The sequence below is a fragment of the Rhododendron vialii genome, chromosome 12a (assembly GCF_030253575.1).
Source record: "Rhododendron vialii isolate Sample 1 chromosome 12a, ASM3025357v1".
Taxonomy (NCBI): Eukaryota; Viridiplantae; Streptophyta; class Magnoliopsida; order Ericales; family Ericaceae; genus Rhododendron; species Rhododendron vialii.
Window position 1 is genome coordinate 8,251,551 of NC_080568.1, and position 12,554 is coordinate 8,264,104.

The following is a 12,554-nucleotide window of genomic DNA, read 5'->3' on the forward strand; positions in this document are numbered from 1 at the left end:
CGTTTGGCAAGCGGAGGAGGGAGGGGATACATTAATTCGGACCTATTTTTTATCCCGTGTTTGGTCCCCTCTCTGCACCTGAATTACTTATTTGGCAGATAAGCTAGAACTTTTGCAGGAGTCTCAGACAAACTCACCTCACTTCACCCATCATTAGTTTATTTGGGCAGACATAATTATAATCGTGTTACTCAAACCTCTTTTGTATTCTCATTGCAGTAATTATACAAAAGTGACTAATAAGTAAATTCATCCATTTTAACTAGCAAACAAATCATTTCTTAGTTAATCATTTATTCTTAACTAATTCATCTTTAAACTGTACCCACTGCTCCATTATAAGTTTGAAGTAAACTGAGTAGTAGGTACGGTATAAGAATGAATTAGTTAAAGTAAATTTCAATAAATTTTTTTTTTTTTTGAAGTAAACTCTCATGGTCTCACCCGTCTGTCTTTTTTCTTTTCTATTCTGCTCACCTCTTCTGTCTAATCTAATTTCACGAAATGAACTTGGTAATGGTGGACATGTAAACCACTGGTCGAGTACCTTGTTGGTGTCTAATTACATGGCTCAAAATACTCAAACCCAATTTATTCATGGTAGCATACATGTTTCCTCATATACCCGAGACCACCTATGTAGATTTTCAATGTGGAACGAGATGTTACAAACTCTCCAATTTTATTCCGTTGCGATTTCACGAGATTGAGCACTATAGTCCGTGTAATATTTTTCAAGACTTTTTCTCTTGCCACTAGCCAGAGTCAGCACAGCTTTATGCGAGTCTTTGCCTAGGTAAAGTGAAAAAAAAAAAAAAAAAAGGCGCGGAACTGGGGAAAGGCAATTGCTGAGATGGACAAAATGAACGGACACAAATCAAAACCTCTTCCTTTTCAAAACAATAAAAGCAAACACATGAAAAAGATCCATTTTTTAGGCCACCAAGAGAAAACTCGTGGCTGAGAATTCACTTCCCCCTCCTGGCGTGGCATCCCCTCACCTCCCCTTCCAAAACTCATAATCGCATAAACCCAAACGAAGCCAACCCATATTCACAATCCAAACAAGGATTATATATATATATATATACAAAGAGGGGGGAGAGAGAGAGAGAGAGAGAGAGAGAGAGAGAGGAATGACTGAGGTGAAAGACCCTGCGATCAAGCTGTTTGGGAAAACGATTCCTTTGCCACCCAAACAGAGAGTTTCAGTTTCTGCTACACCCAGAAAGGAAAATTGTGACAGAGTTTCGGATGAGGAAGAAGATGGAAAGGTATTTGATTTCAGTTTCCTCTACATGTCTTGAACAAATAAAAGCTACCCATTTCCCCAAAAGTCGAAAACTGAAAAGGGTTGATTTTGAATTTTTTTTTTTTTAACCGGATGTCCGGACTAACTTGTGCGCACCTGGATAAATTTCGGGACCGGTGGTTAACGATCGGATCGATTTTGATGTATCTTGATTTTCATTTCCGTTGCTACTATCAAATGGATTTTTCGAAATCTGAGTTTCGAAGTCTTCAAAAGCTATCTTCTCCAGATTCTGGAAACCTTTCTTTCGGAGATATGAAACTTTGCAATAGTTTAGTCATACTTTTTCCCAATTCTGATTCTTCACACTCTTTTGGTTTTTTTTTTTTTTAATAAACTAAGATATCATCATTTAACAGATTTTATGGATGCTTAAATGTCTCTGTTTTTCAGTTTTTATTTACTTATCAGGAATTGATTTTGATTGAATACTAGAGGGATTTATATTTAAAACTCGGGAAAGTTGATTTAAAGCCTTAAGTCCCAATCAATTGGGTCTGTGCAGGAATTGATTTTTCTATTGAGTTTTGTCGAGGCATCCTGTTCCATGAGATTGTAAAAACCCTGAATCCTTTCGAACTACCGCATCGAACCTCAATTTCGGTCTACCCCTCCCCTGCATAGTGTTACCCTCAACGCAATTTATGTTGTTAAAATAACTTAGAACACCTGTTTTCCTTGATTCCTCTTAGCTCTGCTGCAATTGATTTGGAAATGCTTTCATCCCTGAATTTCCTTTGATTCCTTCCTCTGTTGTTTTCCATCTTTAAGCCAACTCCACCTTTAAATGGGCTTTTAAAAGGTACCTCATCTTCTACTTCTTACATGGTATGTGATCGTTAACTAGATCCGGGATGTTGCAAAGCGGCTCCCTGTAGAGCACTATAATGCACCACCAAAGCCGTCCATAAGTGTTTTCAACGATTCGGATTAAAAACGAACACTTCCATGGAAAAGTTAACTCTTGCAAATCTGAGGACTTTGGAGTATTTACTCTAATCACTGAATTCAATACTTGTTTCTTACGAAGGAATTATGAAAGGATCCAAGTTTTGGTTTATCAGTATAATGCACAGGATCAAATATATACTCCTTAGACAATATCAATTGCGGATGTAGACACACATCTAGGCTTTCTGCTAGCATTATTTTTTACAGCAATTCCCTTGAAATTTTCAGACACCATTGGAAAGTAAACTCACAGCGAATCAACAGGAAAACGATCCCTCCCGCCAGACTCTTGAAGAGTTAAAAGATCCAGAAACATCGTGTGACTACCCTAAAACTCCATCGGTAGGAAAAGAGCCCAATCCACCCAAACCTTCAAAAGCTGGAGACCAGAGTGAAACAAGCATTTCACAAGAAAAGACTCTGAAAAAGCCTGACAAAATCCTCCCTTGCCCGCGTTGCAATAGCATGGAAACGAAGTTCTGCTACTACAACAACTACAACGTCAGTCAGCCGCGCTATTTCTGCAAAAAGTGCCAGCGGTACTGGACAGCTGGTGGAATCATGAGGAACGTTCCGGTAGGTTCAGGGCGTCGCAAGAACAAAAGCTCTTGTGCTTCACATTACGGTCACATAATAGTTTCAGACTGTCTTCAAGCTTCTAAAGCGAATGGCACTATCCTTAGTTTTGGCGCGGATTCGCAACCCTTTTGTGAATCCATTGCATTAAAACCGTTAGAGAACTTTCAACTTGTCAAAATTTCTATTTCCGGTGGAGGGAGGAGAGAAAAGGGTGATGATGACACAAGGTCTTCATCAAATTCAGCAGAAAATGGAGGAAATAGAAATCCTGTTTTCCATCAATCGGCAGCACAAAATTTACCATGCTTCAGGGGGCCTGGTCCTTGGTTTTTTCCTTGGACTTCACCTCCGTGGAGGTCTGGGATTTCTCCACCGGCTTTAGGCCCTTGTGGATTTCCTATGCCAGGTTTTCCCCCACCTCCTTATTGGGGTTGTACTACTCTACCCGGATCATGGAACATGCCATGGATTCCCCCTCCAGCTTCTTTAACCTTGGGGAAACATTTGAGGGACACATCAGAGAAAGAAGAGCCATTGTACGAGAGCGATTCTGAGAGAGGGGTGTGGACTCCAAAGACATTGAGGCTTGATCTGAATGACGCTGCAAAAAGTTCTATACGGTCGAACCTAGGGATCAAGAACGAAAAGAATGATTCGACCAACTCAGGGGGGGGTCTGTTTAAGGCCTTCCACTCAAAAGGAGAGGAGAAAACACAAGCGGGAGGAACGTATTTGGCTTTGCAAGCCAACCCTGCAGCGCTGTCGCGATCATTCAAATTCCGCGAGAGTGTAAATGAGTGCTGAAAAGTTGTCTGTAAATTTCTTTTTGCATCTGTACAGAGGAGCCATTGTCTAATTAACCTAATCAGGGCTCCATTTTGTGTGTTTCATGTGCATATGTAACTATGAAGTAGAATAGAGGAAAAGGCAGAGAGATTCTTGATTGTTGATGCTTGAAATGTACCAACATCAAATGTGCTGTGGAATAAGTTTGTCAATCTAAATCAGGAATTTCCTGTCAGTTATTATTATGTGAATTAAGTTCAGAATGCGTTTCAGTGTTTGGCACACTTGTTATCAAGGTTTTAAATTGCAGTAACAGAAAACGTAACGGTATTGGTAATACAACCATAAATTTGCTGATACGAACCGTACACAAGTAAATAACGGCATCGGAGGTCCAAAAAATTCCATCGATATTTAACGGCTTTTATTTAAAACCCTACTCGTAATAGATCAAGTGGCATTAGTAGCTGTTTCGAGGTTAATTTAACTCAGATTTTGCCCAACTCTGTCTGCATTACCTAAGGCTCTCTAACTAATTATTTGGCCAAGTCATAGGTGGAAATACTAATATAAATGTGGGCATATTTCAAGATATGAATATGACTAAATGAGGAAGGGATTAGTCTTGTAGACCTTTCCTTTCTGCAGACAAGACTTGAATGTAGCATTTCATAAAAGGCCAAGTGCTTTCCCTTTCAAGTGAAAAGGATCCAACAACTAATGCCCCAACGTAGAAACAAATTGAGGATAAAAGTTTCCTCTTTTTCCCCCCTTTCTTTTTGCCTTCTTTTCAGGATTCTTTGACATTTTTCTCTCTATTGATAAAATATTTCTTCTTTTCTGGCTAAATTACCAAAACCATCCCTAAGGTTTAAAAAAATTACAAATTACCCACTCACGTTTGGAAAATTACACAGTAGCTCCTGTCTCATAACAAATTACCCTCTTGTCATGATGTAGCCGGCTAGCCGGCAGGAAATTTGATAAAGTCTGTCAGCCATCAACAAATCGAAATTAAAATGGACAACACTGTCTAGGTTGGAAAGGCTACAAATGTGTGAAAATAGCTTTTCACATGTTAAAAAAAAAAGAGAGGACAGGTTGGTCCACTGTATTTAAGATTTGGTGATGTCATGCAAATTCCATTGAATTTCCTAGCGGCTGCATCTTGACAAAAAGTAATAACTTAATCAATTAGTTTCAACGATTCATCAATTTTGAGCTAAGGAACCTAACCTCCTCATAGAGGCTCACCTTCGTCGTGAGATAGGGGTATGTTGTAATTTCTCAAACGTGAGGGGCAATCTATAATTTCTAGAAACTTCAGGTTGAATTTTGTATAAAAAAATTAGAAATTCGTTGGCATATAAGTCTCTGACAAGACAATCAGATCTCTAATTGTTGTTATCAAAACTCAAGGCCAAAATTTCTCCGTAAAGTGAGTTGTTATGGGACCCTCAATGTACGTGGTTTTATGGAGGCCTTCCATTATCCTCATTTGTTGTTCCTTTCTTTCTTTTGGTTCCACATATAATTACTTTGGTCATTTTTTATTAATTAATGAATTTTATTAATTTATTTATATAAGAATGGTGACAAAGTCACTCGTGTGTCGGCCAAGGAGACATGTGGTATTTCCCTTCCATGTTTTTTCCTCTTCATTTTTCCCCCCCTACATATATACTTGTTCATTTTAAAGATGTGAAAATAATTTATATGAGATGGATGAAAGAAAATCCTAACCATGCATTCAATCCACTGCATTATGTGGTTCTTGAATATCAGTTCAAAATTTTTTATTTTTTTTGGTTTCACGTAAGCATCAAATTTGATTACTCGAATTGACTATTTGTTAGAAAGAAAACACAAATAAAATTAGTTACAAGAAAAAGTTTACAATAAAGAAATTTACTCAAGTGGAATAACGAGTTAAAAGGCCACATCTTTACGACTTTTTGCAAACAATTTACTACTCATAGAATTCCAATGTTGAGGGCCCCTTTGAGCTAACCCTTTTGGCATGCATGGTTTTCTTTTTCCCTATTAAATTTTTACTGTATTGGAGTATAATTTTTACATCACAATATTCGGCTCGACAAGAGGAATCAAAAAAATATAAAAATATAGACCAATGTTGAAAAAAATTCATATAACACGACGAAAAAGACCCAGAAAGACAGACTTTATGGAAAAGACGGTCTTTTTAATTTTTTTTCGTCTTGTATAAGTTTTTTTCAACTTCGGTGTTCTAATGTTAATTTTACTTCAACGATATACATACTCTTTCTCTCTCCCTCTCTCCTTCTCTATTAGATTATCGGTTCGTATACTTTTTATATTATTGAGCAACTTCAATCGTAGACAGTTCACTCTACTTTCGGTGGATGCAAACATCGAGAAGGCTTAGCCGTACGTGATTTGGATTTTATCTCGGAGTTGTTGATTGTTCGTCGGAACCCTAGGGATCGAGGCAATTACAACTTTAAGATAGCGGCATCGTGACTCTCTCATCACAGACCAAATTATTTCTTACTTTAATTATATTATTATAATTGTGTTTGTGGTGTTTCGGGTATTAAATTCTAACAAAAAAACCCTTTGTCTATTTGACTCTGCTTACTAGTGTTTGAATAATAAAATTGTGAAAAAAGACTTATAGGGAAAAGATAATGTTAGGTTAAGAAAAATGAAGAGGCCAAGAATCTAAGTTTATCATATTTTTGTCCCTTGGTAAATTCCATAAATACTTGGCTCCTTCGTCTTATGATTCGGACTTCAATTACTCGACATCAACTCGTGCTTGGCTCGATTAAAGATTGTTTGAAATCAGCTCGCCTAGTTAACAAGCTAAATTTAAACATATTTTCAAAGCTCGTTAAGTTTTCAAATTAAGTTTGAACAATCCTCACATCGGTCTGCTTAGTTCGCTTATCAGCTTTCGGCACATCATTAATTCCCAATGGACTTTTGCTTATACCAAACTAATCATTAGTTTTTCCCTTGGCAGATGGGGGCCGATCCATATCCAAAACAAGATCAATCAGATAATTACGAGCTCATTAGATTAATCTCTTGAAATTGTGAGGATAAACTCCACAAAAGGGCTGACACATCATCAGCTGCAGCATATAATTTTCTCCTTTGTGTATATTAGTATATGTGTTAGTGGAATGCTTGGAAAAGTGGAACCAATTAAGCTAGTAGCTTTTTTAGAAGGTGATGAGAAAGTGAAAAGGAATGTACCTTTATTTTCCACCCATAAAGGAATTGAAAGGGAAAAGGGAGATAGCATGGAAATTTTGAACTTTTTCGAGTGGGAGAAGATTTTAGCTAGTTGATTTAATTACTAAAATGCTACTACTAGCATGTTATAACACAGGTTTTTTTTTTTAGGATAATGGCAACATGCAAAATAGAGTTTCTTTAAGGCTACTGATTTTGTCACTCTTTTTTTTGTTAACGTCACTCTACTGCAAGTATATTTTTGGTGCAAAAATACACTTATAGGGGAGTGGCGTTAACAAAAAAATGAAGTGACAAAATCATTTCACTTCTTTAAAGTAACAATGGATGTGTACTGCCTATAGGATCACACTTTTTTGGAAAGTAAACTTTACATAAGGCTAGTGGAAACATAATCTATGCTACTATATATAGCTTTAATTTCGCTTTTTAGATAATATAAATTCTAGCAAAAGCAGCTAAATTGGAAATCCAAAATGATACGCCTAAAACAGAGTTTTACAACATCTCCCCTTATAAAGCATCCCTCGCTATCAAGAACTATTCTCGACGGTCCATATTTTAAATGAACTTTCATCAGTAATGGTTAATTATTATTGGCTGAGATGGGCGGTGAGAGATGCATTTTGTAAGAGGATGTTGTGCGTGTAGCACGATTGATCAAATTATTTGAAATCCAAAACTTGGTCTCAAAAGCACTTCAAACTCAATCTCTCTAGAACCAGATTTATTGGGTTGAATTTATTTTACTTTTGTTAGCTTAAAAAAATTTAGTTACACAAAGTTAATGGGACTTTAATTTATTTTGTCTTCATACGTGTGGTCTATTATATATTGACAATAGTAATAAAAAAAGTAAATCATATGTTATAAATTTTATTAATAGTGTATTTTTTATTCTAGAGAGTTCGCTTAAACTCTCTCACATGGTAGTAGAGCTGCCCGATAGTTGAATGTGGACCCTTTTTTAGTTTCTGCAAATATTTGACGGGAGTTCATTTCTTGTTCTTTGGGGGAAAACCTTTGTTAGAATGAATTTGTGAGCATCTCGAGTAGATCTCCAAATTTATCTAACAAAATTGAATCTTTAAAGTGTACACATAAGCATTTGTGGATGTTGGATTTAGATGGGGGAAAATGTAAAGAGCAGGTTTGAAAACATTTAGAGCAAAATTAAAGGACGTAAAGAAGTCAGATTTAGGCCTAGTTTGGCAAAATAAGCCGAGTGGTTTTATTTTATTTTTTTTGCATTTGTTTGTTTCGTGTCAAAATTTTTTGATTTATTGGTTCGTATTTTTTGGCTTATTTACTGTTTTACTAAAAAATAATTGAGTTTCGATCATAATTTTGAGTATTGATCACCTAGAGATCAAAGAAAAAAATGTATAGATCACCTACCGGCCCAACCACTTGTGGGCCAAAAAACATCCTTTGGATTCTACAGGCCCACCAATACGAGCCCATATCCCACTGGATGGACAGAGAAATGAAGACCAGCCCAAACTTAAACTGGATTGGGCTCCGTCGAGGCCTTACTCAAACCTTTATCCAATCTGTGCTTTTCTGAAGGAAAAGTACAAATGTTATTTAGTAAGCTCTCTACAAATTTTCTCTATTAGTTTTCGATACTCGCAAATGGAGAGGTAAATAATGGTGAAGAACAAAGGGATCAAAATCGAAAAAAGGAGTTTTTTTTATTGAAAGTATTTTGATGTTGAAACTTGAAACGAGACATGCCCCAGAGTAATTAAACAAATGAAACTATCTAGCCGGTTCGATTAAGAAAAAAGTAGATTGATTTAATGTTAAAGCCATTCAACTCAATATCAATTGCAAATGTGAGAAGAAAGAAAAGTTATTTAGGCTCGTATAGATCATACTAGGTTTGGAAGTGGTAATTAATCGATGTGGTACAAATTCTAACGATTCTAGTATTGACTATGTTAGGCATATGTGCAAACGTTAACCCAAATCGGATGCATAGAATCACGGTAGAGTCGTATTTTCATATTAGAGTAACCTTATTCTAGTATTTTCATATCATGGTTACTCGCTAGTTAACCGGCACAAGTGATGTAATTTGAACTTTGGTGACACTCCCCAAAAGATGGGGCCTTATGTATGCAAGGGCGGATAATTGCGCTCCTGTAATATATTCTGATGACCTTTGAGATCATATATATATATATATATATATATATATATATATATATATATATATATATATATATATATATATATATATATATATATATATATTAATTGGTAATCGCTAGCCACCAGCAAGTAAAAAAACCTATCTTAAAGAACCTGTAATGGTTGAATTTCAATGGTAAAAATTGCAACATTGGTAAGATAGTTAACTGATGTATCCTCAATTAGTTAATGGAGAAAGGGCCTTAATAATTGGGCAAATTAGCTAGTAGCCCATTGTTTACGCTCACCATAAGCCTCTACAAGTATCCTAACTACTAGGCTTCCCATGGTCAAGAATGTCTGTAGAGCGGTGCTGAACGGTCGCTCATTTTAGCAATCGACGACTCAAATCTTAACCGAGTGACGATTCAGATTTATATGCTGTCAGATTCAATCCGAGTCGTTCATGCCGAGATAAACTGCCAGATCGGCCGCCCTGCATCCGCTCGGCAGGGAGCTACTCAATAACATCTCTGGGTCCGTCCAAAACCCCATCAAATTGACTACAATATCAAGTATAAAGTTAAAGGATTCAAATTCTCTTCAGTCTCACGCTTAGGAACTAGAATGGAGAGCCCTGTTCCGGCCTTTTGTAAGCTCTTTTCGAACCCACTTTGAGATGGGATCTGAATCCTTAGTTGAAGACCCCCATAAATATTTGTGCTGTTGCTTCCTCTGTGAGATCATGAGAGTGAAACATTGATAAAGAAATGTCTTCTTTTGCTTCTGATCAAGTAGGGTACCAAACACTAGCTAGGCACTGCCTGACTGCCAAACAAAGTACTGCCAAAGACAAGTGATTACTTGGATTATTCAAAAGAGTAGTTGTACCAAGTTTGTCGCATGTGCTTCTGAGTACATAAAACTAACTGAAAGCAATTCCAACACAAGAGTAAGAACAAGGGGTGGTTCCTGGTTCATGGGTAAGTAACCAAGGGATAACCCACCAAGGTGATCATAGTACTTCAAAGCGGTTGGAGTAGCAAGCATAAGGTTACTCTTCTCCCACCGGTTCTTGAGTTATATACTTGAAATCAGATGGTCTGGAGAGGGGGCTCTTATTTAACTTGCATTTCGGTGGTAGCTTGGTGATGGAGTCCGCGACATGGTGACGGATCAATATGTACACTCCCCAGCCAAATCAGCTATGATTTAAATCCAAACATTCTAAGTCGGGTGGGTTCTTTAGTTGATCGGGATCAGAGTAGCTATGCTGGTTCAATCCAGCCCGCCATTTTTCCTTCAAAAAAAGAAAAAATAAATAACCAAGGGTTTATGTAAAATGAAAGAATTCCCTTTCCCATTTGAAGATTTGTTGGAGTCACGGTCTAGGGAAAGGACTGACAAAAATGAGCAAAGCATTCAGATGGGCACATGGAAATGGAGAAGGACAAAGCATATCCCCATTTCAAAAACAGTTGGTAAATGCATGGAAGTTGCTCGATCTCTGTCTTCTTATTGAAGGTTCGTTGAAGTTGTGTGACCAGTTTTCACATGAGCGGGTTCATAGCGGAGCTAGAATTTTAATTCAGAGGTGACGCTCAAAAATATTACTCCCTCTGTACCAAATTGTACCGCCCCTGCAAAAAGTCGCGCAATTTTAAAACAATGCAAAAAAGTATTTTCCATGCTTAATTTTTTTGCACCATATTAAAGAACTTCCAAAGTACTATAATTTGGTGTACAAAAATTCAAGAAATGATTCATGGTAGTACTTTATGTTTTGATCCGGTAATTAACATACTTTTCGTAAGAGGCGAGCAATTTGTGACAGATGTAATATAATTTCTAACGAAAAAATTACACGTGTTCATAGGTTAAGTATCCATCTACATATTTAATACTCAGAAAAATACACGTATTATGTGGACTAACGTTGTTTCTGTTTTTGCAATACAAAACTAAACTTTTCTCTCTCTTTTCGAGGGTGGAACGTGCCACTTCCGCCCACCCAACCTATTGCCTCCGCTCATGAGGGGATTAGGTGGTTCTGGAATTCTTTGTTTTATGCCCTCTTCTTGTCAGTTGATTTTGTCATATATATGGTGACGTGAGGAGGGCATGGGATGGAGAGGGAGAGAGAGAGAGAGAAAGTGAAGTCGAACTCACAACTTAAGCTCAATAACAATCACGGGACCATTGCCTTAACGCTCGGTGCATCTAATTTGATTTCTCATTTCCGGAGATTCCATAAATGTAATTGTTCATGTGTTTGGTTCGTCATTAATTTCTTCGCATGCAACAAGATAGAAATGTGAGTTCTTGTAATTGTAATAGCTCCTTGTGGGGAATTTTTGTAGTTCCTGTACGTTCTATAATCGTCGTTAACAATAACGCATTTTTTTTTATAATTAGTACTGCTATGAATACCGACGGTTTCCGTAGGGAAACAGTACCGATGGCCGCGCCGGGCCATCTCCGGCCACCGGACAGCCGATCCGAGCCGTCCAAAAATTCTATAAAAAAAATTGAGGGGCCTTACACGAGAATCAATAGCATCTGATGTGTGTAAGGTGGTTGAATCAATATACATATAAACACGAAAAATAAGGTGTTTATATAGATCAAGCATCCTACACACATCGGATGCCGTTGATTCCTACGGAGGGCCCCTCGATTTTTTTTTAGAATTTTTGGACGGGTCGGATCGGCCGTCCGGTGGCCTAAGTCGGCCCGGCGCGGCCGTCGATACGGTTTTCCTACGGAAACCGTTGGTACCTATATCATTTTCGTTTTTTTTTTTTTGGTAACTTTCTCAACCAAAAAAACAAACACCACTCCAATTTTGTTGCCATAGTGGCATTTAGGCATTTTCTTTTTCTTTTTCGTTAATAAGTATTTTTTTATTTTTGAAATTAAGTTACTTTCTACTATTAAGCACCAACAAAAGAAGCAGAGGGAAAACCATGAAGAAAATCAAACAATAAGTCAGAGTAAAGTAGGCTTTTGATGCTTTTCTATAAGTTCAAATCCTTTAAATCTTCCTAAAGAAATCCAAGAAGTATTTAAACAAACTCTCGGTAATCAGATAGAATTCAAAGCTTGTTAACTATTTCAAATAAAATTCCTTTTTTGGCACTCCCTCATAGGTCGAGTGATCTATATCTACGATGTAGGAGTATTTAAACAAACTCTCGGAAATCGTATAGATACTCTTGAGATTGTTGCTTTCGTTCTTTGCTCCCGTCTTTCACAAGCATTCGATATTCGATAAGTAGCAATCTAACTTAGATCGGCCGAGGGTAGGGATAACCGTCCAGGTCTTACCAAAGGAGGGAGATTGCTCATCAGCAGCCCGCCAAGAGGGGACGGCAGGCCCTCAAAGACTCCCTTTTTTTTTCATTCCAAACTGACATTTTAGCTCTCTTCCTCACCTCTGTAGTTACGGTAGGATTGGTCGTGTCGTGAATTCACAATCCACTACTGGCAAAACTAACCTCGTGCCCGTGTTGAATTTTGGTTGGATCCATCCACAAAATCTAACGAG

General features: G+C 37.4%; 1 protein-coding gene across 2 annotated transcripts; it reads left to right on the forward strand.

Moving 5' to 3' along the window:
- Positions 1-941: 941 nt before the first annotated feature.
- LOC131310452 (cyclic dof factor 1-like) lies at positions 942-3,863 on the forward strand. Of its 2 annotated transcripts, none has more exons than XM_058337461.1 (2): positions 942-1,274; positions 2,492-3,863. In XM_058337461.1, exons 1-2 carry the CDS (start codon positions 1,137-1,139, stop codon positions 3,644-3,646), a joined length of 1,293 nt encoding a protein of 430 aa, XP_058193444.1. In that variant the 5' UTR covers positions 942-1,136; the 3' UTR covers positions 3,647-3,863. The 2 variants fall into 2 exon arrangements, with proteins under 2 accessions (XP_058193444.1, XP_058193445.1); XM_058337462.1 differs by having other exon boundaries at positions 2,528-3,863.
- The last annotated feature ends 8,691 nt before the right edge of the window (positions 3,864-12,554 follow it).